This window comes from Thamnophis sirtalis, unplaced genomic scaffold (genome assembly GCF_051295495.1).
Source record: "Thamnophis sirtalis isolate CommonGarterSnake01/CBP01778 unplaced genomic scaffold, rThaSir2_p1.2 scaffold_8, whole genome shotgun sequence".
Taxonomy (NCBI): domain Eukaryota; kingdom Metazoa; phylum Chordata; class Lepidosauria; order Squamata; family Natricidae; genus Thamnophis; species Thamnophis sirtalis.
In genome coordinates, this window is record NW_028261388.1 from 24,635,322 (window position 1) to 24,651,268 (window position 15,947).

Consider the following 15,947-nt stretch of genomic DNA (forward strand, 5'->3'; position numbering starts at 1 on the left):
ATGCTTCAGAAAACATAGGTGCTTCTATGCTTGAACATTCCTTCTGATTTGGCATGGTAGAAGTTTAAAACTTCATGGAGAACCTAAGGTAAAGATAGCTTTCAGAGGAATTTTTGACATGCCGAATTGTTTTGACTGATCCTTATAATTTCCATATACTGCAAAACACAAAAGAAATATCCTGAAATATTTTGTTATTTCATGCTGATAGGAAAATTGATTGTTCTGTTGTGTAATCTTGTTACAATTATATTAAATTACCTTTTGTTTGTTTCTTCCCATGAAAGGAGAAAAATTGAGTATAGGTAAAAAGTGTTTTGAATATTATAGCACTGATGCCTGCTGAGACAGTGGTGGGTCCCTACCAGTTCAGACGGGTTTGGCCAAACCAGTAGTTTCACGGCCTGGGTGACTTGCTTTTTGCTTCTGCACATGCGCAGAGCAATTTAGTTGTACAGCGCGCATCAAGCGCATCCCTGAGTAAACCGGCAGTAATCTCTGCCAAAGCCCACCCTTTTGCTGATGGTGATGCAGTTGAGGCCCAAGTTCAAAACCACTCTCAGCCATAGAATGCACTTAATAAATTGGAGTTAATTATAATCTGTCAACCCAGCCATAAGATTCCAATGGAGAAAATTGGACTAGTCATCTGTAGCACATGGATTCTGAACACTATCGTTTGGGGAAAAAAAACAACCCAGTGGAAAACTGGAGCTAGTTCAAAGGAAACCTACCAAGATGGTGAATGTCTGAAAATTAATCCCTGTGATGAAAGATTAAAAACTCCAAGTATGTTCAGCCTACTATAATATTTGAAATACTTATATTTGAACATTTGGAAATACCTGTACACATAAGGCACAAGTATAGGAGAGGGCATTTTTTGCTTGGCAATAAGGTCCTTGTCAATCACAAGTTAAACATGAACCAGTAGTGTGATAATCATATTAAAAAGACAAAGACTATCTTACAGTGTATCAATAAGAACAAGACTTCAGATTACACAATTTTCCACTTGACTCTGTTCTGGCCAGACCCCCATTAATAAAAATGTTGGACAGCACAGGACCCAGGATAGCATACTGTGGGACCTGATAACCTCCTTCCAAGCTAAACTTGAGTAATTATTGAACACTTTTAGGGTTCATTAATTTAACTGTGTCTACATCTAACAGTATAATCCAGAATATTATCATATTCTGCTGGAGGCTTAGTTGAGGTTCATCTCTACACTATGTCCAATGCATTCTCCTGAACTAATAAACTTAAGTCTGTAAAAAAAAACAAAGTTAGTATAGCATGGTTTATCTCTGATTAATCCATGCTAAATCCTATTATTTATACCATACATAACCTAACTTTCACAATATGTTGCCTTTTGCAGTAAAGATGTCAAGTATACAGGACTGTGGTTTATTGAGACCTTCTATTTTTTCGTTTTAAAAGATGGAGATCATATTTGTGCTCTTCCAATATTCTGGAACTTTGTTATTCTCATGGGAGTTCTTAATGATTACCATTAGTCTATCTGATGCTGGAGACTTGAATTATTGACAAGTTCTCAATTATTTTTTTCTTGTCTTTCCAAGCTTCAGATTCATCCTTTTCTCAGTGTCATAACCATGATCAGCTAGAACCCTACTGAAGATCTAACAGAAGACAGACATGTAACAAGAATTAGGAAGTCAGCTTTCTGATTTTCGCCCATTAACACATTTTCATCATTTTCTTCTTGAAGTAAACCTAAACTCTGGCATAGTTTTGTGCTGGTTAATAGACAAGAGGAAAACATGGTAAACTGGTTGTTTATACATACTATAGTTTAATGACTCATCCCTGCGTTGCTCTAACATTGGTTTCTGAAGCCACTTGGGGGCAGCAGAGGAACATGTTTCTCATAGGAAAAAACATATATAAGAATCCCACTTTTTATCCATCCTAAGATTTGATATGGTATTTCAACTTCTCAGTTATCAGCTTTGGTCTACTTGGGAAGGAGGTTGAGAATTTGTCTTTTTATGATGTTTTTACAGGTAGAAAATATGCAAATCAGTATTCCCTTTTTCAGGTCACACAGGTAGTATTGCTGATTTGCATTTCAACTGGTAATTCCAGAGCAAGGCAGTTAATGTACACCATATCATGTATGGCCAATTTTGTGTGTAATGAAAGTACTTGTTAGAGGTATACTGGCAGATGCTATTAGGAAAATTCTATTATAAATATTTTGATCAGAGGACACTAGACAAAATGTTCAGAAAAGAAATGGACATTAATAAATAACTTAAACTTTGGAGCAGACCTGGTTAAACAAATTAAGTTTAAGGTTGTTCTTTAAAAATGCATGAAAAGATGCCCTGGTCCTATGTCAAATTATAATAGAAAAGGACACTTTTTCATTCTAAATATAATTATGCATTTTATTCTCCTCCAATTATAATGTTCATCAATACAGTAAATTTGCATTTTAATTTTACTAAACTTATTAGAAATTTTAAATTATATTAAATTTTATATAAAGTTTAATTGCTATTTTATGTGCTTAATATATTTGTACCTCTTCAATCTGAAAGCTTCTAGGTCAGGCTGTAGCCATCAATTAAAGTAATTTAAAATAAAAAAATGAGACAGGAAATTGCATAAGACCTTTAAAAACGGATCTGATTTCATACTGTTCTGAATTATACATCAATGTTGGCATCAAGGAAGTCATTCAGAGAGGAACAGGTTCTTCCCTGTTCACTAATAAGTCTAACTTTAGAACATGAGGCACCAAGAGTAAGCTTAACATTTAAAATTTAGGAACAGGCTTTTTTCCAGATATACAGACTGCAGCCATTAAGAGCTATTGTAAACATTAGAAATTTTTTTAGAAGAGGACAGTGACACTAATGACGTTATTTAAAATTTAGCAATAATCATATTTGACCACTTGAGAAATCAGCTGCGATATCTCAGCATTCTTCAAGGGTAATTAAAAATGGATAAGAAATGACTGCAAGTTGGCAGATCCTGATTTTTCGTGTATTTAAGAGCCAGGGATGTTTGCAGCGTACATCAAAAAAATCAAGATAGAGGCCACAATGTAGTGATTGAAGCTCTGTCTCTGTAATGGGATGTGAGAATGACCTTGGGAGGTAGGAGAGAGAGCCACAGACTAGGCAATGGTCAGACAAGAGCAGCCCAGCTTCCAGAAAGAATGGGGGCGTAGCAAATGTCGCAGAAGGACACCCCACCCCCAGTTTCTTAGACTGTAAAGATGAAGTGCAAGAGATGTAGTTTCAGACTTGTAAGATTCTGTTAATGTAAGCTTACAGAGTGTGCTTCTTGTCCCAACTACTTCTGCTGACATCAGTTTTGCAAGTGCTGCTTTTTGGAGTTGTGTCAGAGAGGGTTCTGGCAGTAATCAAAACAGGATATGAGGATTTTATAGTTTTAATTCTATGAGATATCACATATGCTTGTGGTACGTAAATAAAGGGTACTATTTATGGCTGTTTGGATATACACTACCTTTAAATCAGTAGCAACAAGATATAATTGGTCTAACTGATGGAATTGAAGAATTTTTCAGAGGGATAACTATGTTGTGCTTTTATTCTAACACTCACTTGTGGCATTTTAAATACTACCATATTTAGCATAATATACTGTACAGCATCTCTCTCTGTCTCTGTCTCTCTCCTCCCCCCTCCCCCCATTATGTGCATGTGCATATGTAAACATACACATACACATACACAATGTATGCATAGAATCTTGTCTGTAGAAACATAGTTGCTCCTCATATGTAAAGTCCTCTATTTTTGCAAACAAATATTGCTTAATGACAATATTCCAGACACTGAAGCCCTGTACAGAGTGCCCATATATGGGTGCCCCATGGTCATCCAGTTCACAGTAGTGACAATTTTCAGGGCTCTGTTTTTGTAAATCAGAGTGTTACCTCTCTTTAATTTCAGTACAATTTTCATTTCTATGGTGGCCAACTTGGTACAGAAAAGGGACGTTGTAGCTTGGCCCTATCCATGGAATAAGGGGCAATCATAAGAGGGGCTTTAATATAGTAAGCCATTATTCCGCTGGCTGCTGTCTCTTTAAATCTGACCCAAGACAAAATGGTATCAGCAGCCGCTCCGATTTGTCTGGTGCCGAGAGAGAAGAAGAAGAACCCAAACAACTAAGGCAGCGCGGAGAAGCGCCGGGCAAAACCTGGGGGAGGGAGAGGAGGAGAAAAGAGGCACCGTCACTGCACCCTCTGGATGGGTGCAGTTTGGGCTTTACCGCAGCATGATGCAGTTGTTGAGAATTAGGCGTTGTTGTTGTTCTTGGGAGGGAAGCAGCTGACAAGGCGGCAGCGGCGGCAGCAGCACCAGCAGCTGGCATCAAAACAAAACAAAACCACTCCGGCTGGCTTCCCATCTTCCGTCCCGCGCGCCGGGGCTGCAAGAGAGGAGGGCCCTTGAAGCTCTTCTCGGTGGCGAATCACCGGGCCGCCTCGGCTGCTGCCTGGACTGCTGCGGGGCGTTTTGCAGGAAGAGGTGTTTTTCCTTCCGACCGCTCCTCTCTAATACCCGGCAAGGAAGAAGAAGGAGACAGCGGTGTTCATGCAGCAGTAACCGCCGCAGCCCGCAACAGCAGGAGCGCTTTAAGCGAGCTGGTGAATGGTGAGAAGGGGCGCTTAGACTCTTCCCCGGGCTCCGTGCGACGGGCAGGCAGCATGCTCGGTGAAGGATGAGCCGAGGACAAGCGTCGCCCAGGCTGCTTCGTTCATTGTCCGCGGACGAGAGAGCAGCAGCTGCCGCTACTGCAGGAGCAAGCGCCCCTCAGGAGCGGAAGGAGAGGCTCTGCGGAGACTTCATTTCCTCTCCTGACCCCTCCGTTTACATCACTAACTGGTGACAGTCCCATCTCGCCGGCAAAGTACCTGCCGCTCGAGCTGCTCTTGGAGAATCTCCTTGTATACCGCAACCATGGCCAGCCAACAGGATTCCGGCTTCTTTGAAATCAGTATCAAATATTTACTGAAATCCTGGAGCAATAGTGAGTGAGCTTCCTCCCTCTCTCTCCCCCCCCCTCTTCTCCACCTCCTACAGAATTGCTGGTAGCATGGAGCCAGTGCATCCTTGCCTTGGGGCTGATAGCTTGGTGACCAAGTGATGATGTCTTTCTGTGGGAAGAAGGCTCCCATGATGTACTTCACTAGCAAATCATAATTGCGGTTATAATTATAGCTAGGGTTATAATCATCATTTTTAGAAGGAAGGTAGGATTTCAGTTCCTACCTGGTTTTGCTGGGGTTTTCAAAAGACCTCTCAAGTTCATCTTCTGAATCTAGAGAAGAGCAGGGTGGCATGATTCTAGTTTACCATCCTTAAATGTTTTTGCTTGGGTTTGTGACTTTCATTTGTGGGGAGGATGGCTCTTCAATGGAATAGCAGCACTTGACATACTGTATTTTGCGTTTCTCCTACAGGGACAAACACAGGGGAAAATGACAAATCATCTTAATATTTTTACATATTTACTGAATAATAGAGTAAGGTAGGAAGGATGGAGTCCTGGTATAATAAACTACTCAGTATTCGCATTCTTCCCCCCTTTTTGTGGTTTTATTGCCTCTATTTGTGGTAAGTGACTCTGAACCAAATGAGAGAAATCCACAGTGTAAACAAATGGACCTGGAGCTATGCAATGTTTGCAGAGGTCACTATTACTGATGGTAATTATAGTGGCTCTTATTCTATTTTTTATATGTAGGAAACATTCTTTATAATAAAGCTCAGTGAATGTCAAGAACGTTCACTACTAATGTGAAGTTAATTAAAGCCTCTAGTCTGCCTACTTCGGTTGTTTTCGTAAGTGAAATTTCATTTGAAAAATGTATCCTGTTCATGTCTACTTTATGGCAGCATACTTGAATGGCATCAGATTCTACCCACTTCTACACTGCATGCATAATTATTAGAAAGTGAGTATTTTGACGATTATGCATTTTTATATGCATAAAAATGATGACCATATCATCATTTTTATGCATATTTTGCACCTCCAAGTTGTATAAACACATTGGATATATACGTATATCGGGCGATTTGTATTTGTGTAATGAGGGAGTGTGTGGCCTAAGGAGAGCAACACCCTATATCAAGGTGTGTGTAATTATTAGGCAGTGTCTTTTCCTCAGGCAAAATGGGCCCAAAAAGAGATTTAACTGACTCTGAAAAGTCAAAAATTGTAAAAAGTATTTCAGCACTCTTGAAATTGCTAAAATATTGGGGCATGATCCCAGAACCATCAGATGTTTTGTTGCAAATAGTCAACAGGGTCACAAGAAAAGTGTTGAGAAAAAAAGATGTGAATTAACTGCCAAAGATTTGAGAAGAATCAAATGTAAAGTTACCAGGAATCCATTATCCTCCAGTGTTGTCATATTCCAGAACTGCAACCTACCTGGAGTGTCCAGAAGTATAAGGTGTTCAGTGCTCAGAAACATGGCCAAGGTAAAGAAGGTTGAAACCTGATCACCACTGAACAAGACACCTAAGTTGAAATGGCAAGACTGGGCCAAGAAATATCTGACGACAGATTTTTCAAAGATGGTTTAATGGACTGATGAGATGAGACTGACTATTGACAGACCAGATGGATGGGCCCGTGTCTGGATCAGTAACAGGCACAGAACTCCACTTCAGCTCAGATACCAGCAAGATGGAGGTAGGTTACAAGTATGGGCTGGTATTATTCAAGATGAGCTAGTCGGATCCTTTCGGGTGAAGATGGACTCAAAATCAATTCCCAAACCTACTGCCAGTTTTTAGAAGACACTTTCTTCAAGCAGTGGTATAAGAAAACGTCTGCATCTTTCAAGAAGACCATGATTTTTATGCAGGACAATGCTCCATCACATGCATCAAAGTACTCCACTGCGTGGCTAGCCAGTAAAGGCCTTAAAGATGAAAGACAACATGGCTCCCTTCCTCACCTGACCTACACCCTATTGAGAACTTATAGGCCCTCTCTTAAACAGGAGATTTATAGTGTAGGAAAACAGTACACCTCTCTGAACAGTAACTGGGCAGCTATGGTTGCTTCTGCACAAACAGTTGATCGCCAACAGTTCAAGAAACTGACCAAGTCCATGAATGGAATCTTATGACTTATTGAAAAGAAGGATGGCTATATTGGTCACTGATTTTTTTTGAAATGTCAGAAATGTTTGCAAATTTTAAGTTGTTTGTTTATTATTCCATTTTTAACAGATGGAAATAAATGAGTCAGATGGGAAAAAATCATTTTTCATTTAGTTGTATAATAATTCTGCACACTAATAGTTGCCCAATAATTTTGCACACAGATATTTTTCTGAGAAAGCCAAAACCTCACTTTTACTTTCTTAAATATTCAAGTTTGAGGTTTATTAACATTTTGGTTTGACAGAGAACACTGTAGTAGTTCAATAATAAAATTAATCCTCATAAATGCAACTTGCCTAATACTTGTGCATGCAGTGTAAAGTATGCAGTCTTTCTGGAAGGATACAGCTATTTTATATTATGTGTAATTTGTATACTATGATACATAAATATGATATTGAAAAATTTACATATGTAACATATAGCTTGTGGACGCCATATCTTTAATCACTGGCATTTGCTGTGTTTTAAATTTGTATATGAGGTGAGATGCTGATTATTCAAATACAGATCTAAAATATGACATAGAATCAAATGTATCAAGAATATCATTTGTGAATAATATTGAAAGGCACTAGTTTAAGGTTTATATGAATGTCTTAACCATAAAGTGAATAATATTGTAACAGTGGTATCATTCTAATAATTCTAATCATCATTCTTGTGCATAGCATTAAAGCTTTGTGTTTTGAGCTATTGTTAATTGATTTAAATAGAGGCTATAGCTGGACAGGAGAGAGAAATAAAAGTTGGTAGATTTTTGTTATGAACAGGTTCTGATTTTAAAATATATACTATGAAAATGATAGCAAAATAGTTTTTAACTTATATAGTTTCTAATTTTAATGAAAATTAAATGATTATAATGGCATGTATTTTCCATTGGGTTGAATAATTTTCATTAGCCATATAATTAGAAGTTATTCAGCTTAATTAAACATAAACTATATTTTGAAGTAAAATTTAAAAAAATATCAACAGAATTCACTGCAATTCTGTATAAAAGTTAAATTAGTTATTATGAAACTTATATCATTCTATGAAACATTTTTCTCCCCCAGAGAATTTAAGATGTAAGTGGAGTTATAAAAAAAGAATCTGAGTATCAATGAAATCAAGAATTCATTCAAACTTGTCTTCTGATTTATTTGCTTGAAATATAAGAAAACAAATTGAAAGCTACTTAGTTATTTTAAAAATTAGGAGTGGAAGAAAGTTGCTGCAAATAAGTTGAGGGATGTAGAAGTTAGAATAGATTGTATATGGAAAGAATACATTCAACTTTCCTAGGATCAGAATTATTTTATGTGTAGGCCTTCAGCTTCTGGCAGTATTTAGTAGACCCCAGGGTACTTATAAAAAACAGAGTTAAACCCACTAGATTCCCTAACCTGGCTGTGGTATGAGAGGCTTTGATGTCACTTGTTTGAAAAACTGTTGATGAACTTGCTCATGCTTAAGTAGTAATCTTTTTTTAAAATAAAGCTTGCCTGGGTTTGGTGTACAACCATTAATATGTTTGCAAAAAGAGGCACCAGGTCAAGTGACAGGGTTTGAAAGTCTTCACCTGCAGTTTTCTGGCTTGCTTTCCTTGTTTGGTATACCACCAAGTAGCACATTAAATACTTTTCATTAGAGACAGAATGAAAACTATTTTGATGTAGTAGTGAAGGCATCAGGCTAAAAATTAGGACATTATGAGTTCTAGTGCCACTTTAAGCACAAAGCCTAAAGGTGAAGATGGTGTAGTCATTTTCTCTTAGCCCTAGGACAAGGTAATGACAAACCACTTCTGAAAACTCTTGCCAAGAAAATTGCAGGGATTTTTCCAGGCAGTCTCCAACAATCAGACATGATTGAGTGGAATTAAAAAAGGAGAGGTTGGACAGGACATTATGGGAAGATCCTGAGTTATAGAACAATAATTTAAAAAAAAAACCTAAACAAACTTTGTCATTCAACTGGTGGTCTATTTATCTTCTGCCGGCATAGTTTTACTAATATCCAACTGATCATTTGGAAGAGATCATAATAAACCCTTCTGTTCTTCAGGATGGTTGTGAAAGAAATATTAGAAAGGTTTACATTTGTTTTTCATTAATTGCAATCTAGTATTCTATCCATACTCTGAAATGTGTTATAAGATAAAGAGTGGTTAACTTAAGCTGGAAACAGAAGTTTCTCGTTTCCTACTTATAGCTCTGGGAAGAAAAGATGAGAAGGATTGTGATACTTGCCAAGTCATGGTAAATGAGATTGGAACTAGCTCAATCTTTTCTCCTCATTATTTGTTTCTGTAATTTAAAATACATAGGATTGCATGAAAAAAAAATTCAGGATGAAGAACTGCTGAGTCCTACAAAACTAATCCATTTAGAAAAAGAGACAAAATCTCATTGAAACACAAGATCAAAATTAAATTCAGGCTGGAAAAAAAAATGAAAAGCATGTACTGATTGTTGTTGTTTTTTACCTGAATTTAAAAAAATTGGCCATGGATGAATCCTTCAAAGAAAGCTGAGCATTTTCCAATACACATTTTTGTTTCAGGTTTTTCCTTACCTTTTTTTTTCTTTGTTCTTAGTGAATTTTTCTGTAGCTGAGCAATACTTGGTATTTTACATTTCAGGAGGGGACTTAAAATGTTTATTTTCACAACACTTTAATGTTATTCTTTCAACATACAGTATATAAGTTAAGATTTAATTTTAGATGTATTGCTTTTATTGCTTGTAAGATGCCCAGAGGCAATAAGCGTGTGGGTGGCAAGGATAAACATTTCCATGTAAATGAAAATGTACAGAGGAAATAGTTACTCCTAGAAATCTGTCACACTGAGTTGTTTGTTGGTCAAAACACATACAGTATTTAGGACCCACTGAATCAGAAAGTTTTGCTGAAAGATGTTATCTCAGCCATCTTCAACTACTCTGAGACTTATATTAATGTGTTTGTACATCCCAGAGTTAAAACACTGAGTCATCTTTATGTAATGGTTTCTTGAGGTCTTCTCTTGAAATAAGATACTATTGAATACATAGATTAATTGTACATCAGTGATAGATTTGATTTGATATTGTTAAAAGGTTGCTTAACCTTTTGCTATTGCTTAACACTTTCAAATAATGTGACATGCTTATTTGTTTAAAACATTTAGATGACCACCCCGTCTTGAACCAAATTCTGGGCAGCTCAAAACCTCAAAATAAAAACAATATCTAAGGTAAAAATGAATAACATTAAAACAAAAAGCAGCATGGCTACGTTTTTCCATTCAGTCCAGGATAAGTTCCTCCCATACCAAACTCAGTTTATTCCAGCCCTTGGGCGTGGGGGTGGGGGTACTGTTAACTGTGACAGATATTTCACACTTTGCACCGTTAGGCTGGAGATTCAGCCTGCTAAGCATATATTTTTTTTGAGTATGATTTAGTGAAGCATGTGACAATATGATGAATCAAGATTAGAGTAAATGTTTGTGCGGTGATGTTTTTCATGGAAAAGCAAATGCAAGGTTTTAGGCGAAGTGTAGAATTTTTGGCCTTTAATTGCTGCCCTTATTTGAAAGATCAGATGATCAAATTATGTGGCTAAAAGGCAGTGTGTTGAAAGATGTAAAAATGGTTTAGGGCGACCTTGTTGCAAAATGAGAGTTGTCAAGTGACCTGAATCTCGAAGATAGACAGAATTTGTGAAGTAAGCAATAGCCAGGTAATAAATAGTTTTTTTCTCTGAAAAAAATACCTAAGATTAGATGAAATGGGCTTCTAAATTTCCATGTATACTTCCTTCTTAAAGCATAAACCTATACTAATTTGTTGTATTTATCAATTATTTTATAAAATAGAATTTAAAAAAATATCTGGCATATTTACTAATAAACGTTTCTCTTCACAGTACAGTATTTGTGTTTTTTTCCAAAATATGTAATTTAGTGATGCACTTGAATAATCAGGAACAATGTGATATCAATCAGTGCAATTTGGTTTGGCTTCGTGTACTTATTCCTATGTGTATTTATTCCTGTAAACTTGGATTAGGCTTATTTATTTGTGATACATTAGTTTGATATGCAAAAGATTTTCCTGGGATAGAACACAGGAACAACTGAGATATATAGAGCAGAGTTAAACTTAAAAGTGATTATAAAAAACAGCAATGCACATGAACACATGCACATCTCAATCTGCAATATCCTATAACAAACTGTGATTTGCTATGAATGAAACAAAAGAAATCAATCATTCAGTAAAATATAAGGTTTTTTAAAAAAAATAAATATTGTTTTATTATCAAAAATAAGAAAAGTCAATATTTAATTTAAACACCCACACATATCACATTATAATTTGTTTGGACATTTGGTCCTAAGATTATGAACAGAAGGTACACAGGTTCATCCAGATCCCCACAATACGCTCCATGATACTAAAATTAGTTCACATTGAACATGCATCGTGTAGTAATGTAAGCCTTACTTGTATGCTCTGGGATATATCCTCAAGACAGTGTATCTAAGGAGACCCAAAAGAATGGTCTTTTCTACCATGATATCCCCCACTTTGGAATATCAACCCCCCCCCCCCCAAGATCAGATTTGCTCCAATCCTGCTGGGTTTTCACAGGAATTAAGAACTTGCTCCTGCCCATCAAGTCTTGGGCGCTGATAATATGGTTGAGCCTGTTATCTGGTGACACTGACTGTGAGGTGTATGATTATTCTTGGCTGTTATTTTATGCTCTTATTTATGTTTTCAATCACAGGTTGTGTTTTATTTTGTTCCTATTTTCCATAAAAATTTATTAAGTAAACATAATAATTTATTAAATAATATAAAAGTATTTAATAACTATGAATTTTCATATAAATGTATTAAGTAAATAAATGTATAGAAAGAATTCCCAAAGATACTTTTTCAAGACGCAACTGGACTTCCTTGTTTTCTTCGAAGAGTTTTGCTTTTTATCAAAGAAGCTTCTTCAGCAAGAAAGCCCACTTGCCTCTTGAAAAAGCACTTTTGGGACAACCATGACCTGGATGACTGAGAATCCCCATAGACATTTAACAATGCACTATAGAGAGAATTACAATTCTGTTAATTCCTGGTCACGTTGGTTGTGATTTTAATGAATTGTGTTGCTTTTGTTCTTCTTAAATTTACATTTTGATCTAAACATAAAATCAAATGAATCAAAGAGAAGAATAAATTATTGCAGCAGAGCAACTTGTAAATGCTGAATGTAGTTCAATTTTGAAATATTTAGTCTCTCTAACGAATTTCATTTTACACTTAATAATAAGGTTAAATATTGCACTCACCACACCATCCCTATGTTTTGGAATCTCTTTTGTCTCATTTTAGTGGCTCTTGACTTTATCTATACTTTCATCGAGCTCCTTCTTCCTTATTATGCTACAAGTTTTCATGCAGTCCTATGCTTCTCATAGAGTTACCCTAGTTCTATGTTTATGATGGCACTTGACATCATTGCCATTGATAAGCTATGCAATTGTAAAGTGCAACCCCACTTGATAGCCACAAGATATTGCAAGGACTTTAAGTATGTCTTGACTTTTAAGAGATGTGTCTGAAACATTCTGTGTGAAACTCATGACGGGATGTGTGTGTGATTTCCTTGTTTGTTTGATTTGACATTTTACAGGTTTCTATTAAAAAAACACAAGAACATGTCGGATTCTGCAATTTTATATAAACATGTTTTCATAAAGACTAAATAGAGAATTGGGGAAGTTATATTTTGGATCAACGATAGCTTCTGTATAATCTTCAAAGGCAATCCAATGTAAAACGAATTATTGTAATCCACACAAGAAATTAGAGGAATGTGAGAACCCTTGCAGTAGGTAAGGAATGGTTGGTGCACCAGCCAAATCTGGACAAGTGTTTGCCTCAGCTTCCATCTGGTATTTTAGGAGGGGCTGGAAGTCCAGGAGGACTTTCAAATTGTGAGGTTATTCTCCATCAGTGAGCACAAGAGTAGACAAAATTAGCAGAGTTATGGAGATAATAGGAGGAGAAAGGAGTGTTAGGTATGTTTGCCATTTTGAATATTTTTTTTAATAAAAATAATGTGAGATAGATAGATAGATAGATAGATAGATAGATAGATAGATAGATAGATAGATAGATAGATGATAGATAGATGATAAAGAAAAGCAACTCAATTTAATAATAATATGACTATTAAACTGAAGAGGGCCCATATCATAGATGTCACAATCTCCTCAAATAAATTATATTTCCTGTATAAAGAAGTTAATACTCAATTCTTCCTAAACTTAAATGCCCAACAAAAATATTTTATTGCTTAATATGCTCATTTTGGGATTATGATACCACTGAAATAGCCTACAGTATTTCAATTTTTTCATCCAACATCCTTGCAAATTACCATTATCTATCTTAGTAACATTTCAGCTGTCTGTAAAAATAAATTGTACTTTTAGAAGCTCCTAGAACACATTCCAATAATACTTTAGGAAGTTCAGAAGTTGCTAACACCAGATGCATATTATGAAATTAAAACCTGTCTTATGAATATGACTGTGGCCTTTGTTATTCACATGAGTTCTGTTCCAGGCCAAAAGCATGAATAATAAGAGCACGGATAATGGGTTTGTAAAAAAAATATTTTGCACATGCCTGCCATTTTGCATATACATAAAATAACATAAAAATGTAAAAAACCACGAATACATGCAATTATTTACCTTAGACACCAAGATCTAGGATAATTAATGCCATTTTCCCTGCTATTCAATAGCATCGCTAGGTGCTTCTATATTTTTTTTCCTCTGATAGACAAACCAAGGTGAATTCAGTATTCCTGGATTTGTTCAAAGTAATTAATGACTACAGTTCATGTCTACATGAAAGCAGCAGTCTCAGGCATAGACAACAGCTGCGTACACCTGGTTCTCAGAATGGAATGGAATTGCTCTTCTGAGAAAATCTGGCAAAATGATTGTTACAGCATGGAATTTTTGCATGACTCTCAGCAGAAACATTCTTTGCATATATTCCCTTACATGTTGCACTGTATTTATTTACTTTTTAATTTATTTAATAACTTCACTCGTTAAAAGCTTAACATTAAATTACTAATCAAGTATAAAAATAATCAAGCTTCATGATTATTTCTATTCCTTTAGTCAGCTGAATTAAATCACTGTCATGATTCTAAGGAGGGTTGTCAAAACATATGTTATGAATCATGCTGTTTGTCAGGTATCTTAACATTTACATGAATTCTTAAAAGTTTCATAAAAATAACCTTTTCTGACCACGAGATTCCCTAGATTATATTTTCATTTCCCTTTTTATTATTTTCTATAGATTGATTTGTTATTCTATAAACAAAAACCTTCATAGAGACATTCAAATTATTCAGGAACAAGTGTGTTTAACATTCCTGGCTAAGGAAGTTGGAATGCATTGTACTACTTTCTGTACAGACACTTCAGGAAGAATTAAGACCAAGAACTAAGAAATTCTCATTAAAATATTTATACTAAACTTTTTAATAAAACTAATATTTGCCATACAAATAGAATGGGAAAGAGAACTGAAGAATACAGCAATCAAAACGTGTTCTAATAGAGGAAAATAACTATAAAGAATCACGAAAGCATCCAGCAGTTATTTGCAAATTAAGAAATGCATTTTTTTCAACTTGATATTCAGTTTTGAAGCTCAACCCTTAAATATTACGAATGAAGGAAAATATACAGTATGTTCCCTGGAATAATATTGCAGGATCCAATCTGGGTCCGTCATTGGGATCAGATATTTAGTCTTCCAAGCTTTTGGACTTGTGTTGGAGCCCATCTTCAGGGAAGTTCTCTCTCACCAGAATGATAAGGAGGAAATTCCCTAAGGATCTGCTCTAGCATGAGTTTGAAAGCTCAGAAGACTAAACGTCTGATCCCGGTGACTGATCAAAGTTGATTATTTACACATTCTAAAAGAGATGACTAGTGTAAAGTAGAATTTAATGCTGAGGAACGTTGGACTTTATAAAACTTTAACATTTTATTTTAGAGAATTATAAATCTTGATTTGACACAAATATGCTGAAGCCACCTGAAGACCCTAATATAATGAGCAGTAAATATTAAAGAAATATATTGTACCTATCTCTTCCTTAAACAGGGAAGCTAAACCATCCCAATAAAATTTACTTTACTTCTGCTAAATTATAGTTGTGATACTTTCCAAGTAAAGCTGCCTTTTGCAGTTGACTGATGGTGATTTTGTCAGTGCCAATGGTATTTAAATTGTGCTCCAATTGTTTTGGGATTGCACACAAGGCACCTATTAATATTGATACTACCTTTGCTTTCTTTGCTTTGCCACAGATGTTCTATTTTTGTTTGCAGGACTTTGAATTTTGTTATCTTCTCCTGTTCTTTCTGTTCTATTTTGCTGTCTCCAAATACTGTCACATCTACTATCCAGTGGTTTTGATGAGGTTTTTTTTTTGTCTTTCTTATTGATAATTATTAAGCCTGGGATTTTATGTGGTAGGTGTTTATCTGTTTGAATTCTAAAGTCCCAAGGCACTTTCGCTTCTTCATTTTCGATTACTTTTTCTGGTCCCCCCATTTCTTGTTTTTAGGCAAATGGTATTTCTTGCAGATCTTCCAACGCACTATTATTACTGCTTGGTCATGCTGTTTTTTGTAGTCTGTCTGTGCAACCTTGTTGCAGCAGCTAACCAGATGGTCCA

The 15,947-nt window shown here is 35.8% G+C and overlaps 1 protein-coding gene across 5 annotated transcripts in view; it reads left to right on the forward strand.

Annotated features, from left to right (window-relative positions):
• Positions 1–15,947, forward strand: part of FRY (FRY microtubule binding protein) — a 183,113-nt gene that overhangs the window by 34,742 nt on the left and 132,424 nt on the right. For 2 of the 5 annotated variants that reach the window (XM_087721279.1, XM_087721281.1), the window contains exon 1: positions 4,555–5,043. The exons of the other annotated variants lie outside the window; for them this stretch is intronic. In XM_087721279.1, the coding sequence (XP_087577405.1) occupies positions 4,974–5,043 (70 nt within the window). In that variant the 5' untranslated portion in view covers positions 4,555–4,973. Of the gene's footprint in view, positions 1–4,554; positions 5,044–15,947 lie in introns of those variants that run through there. 5 annotated transcript variants of the gene reach the window in all.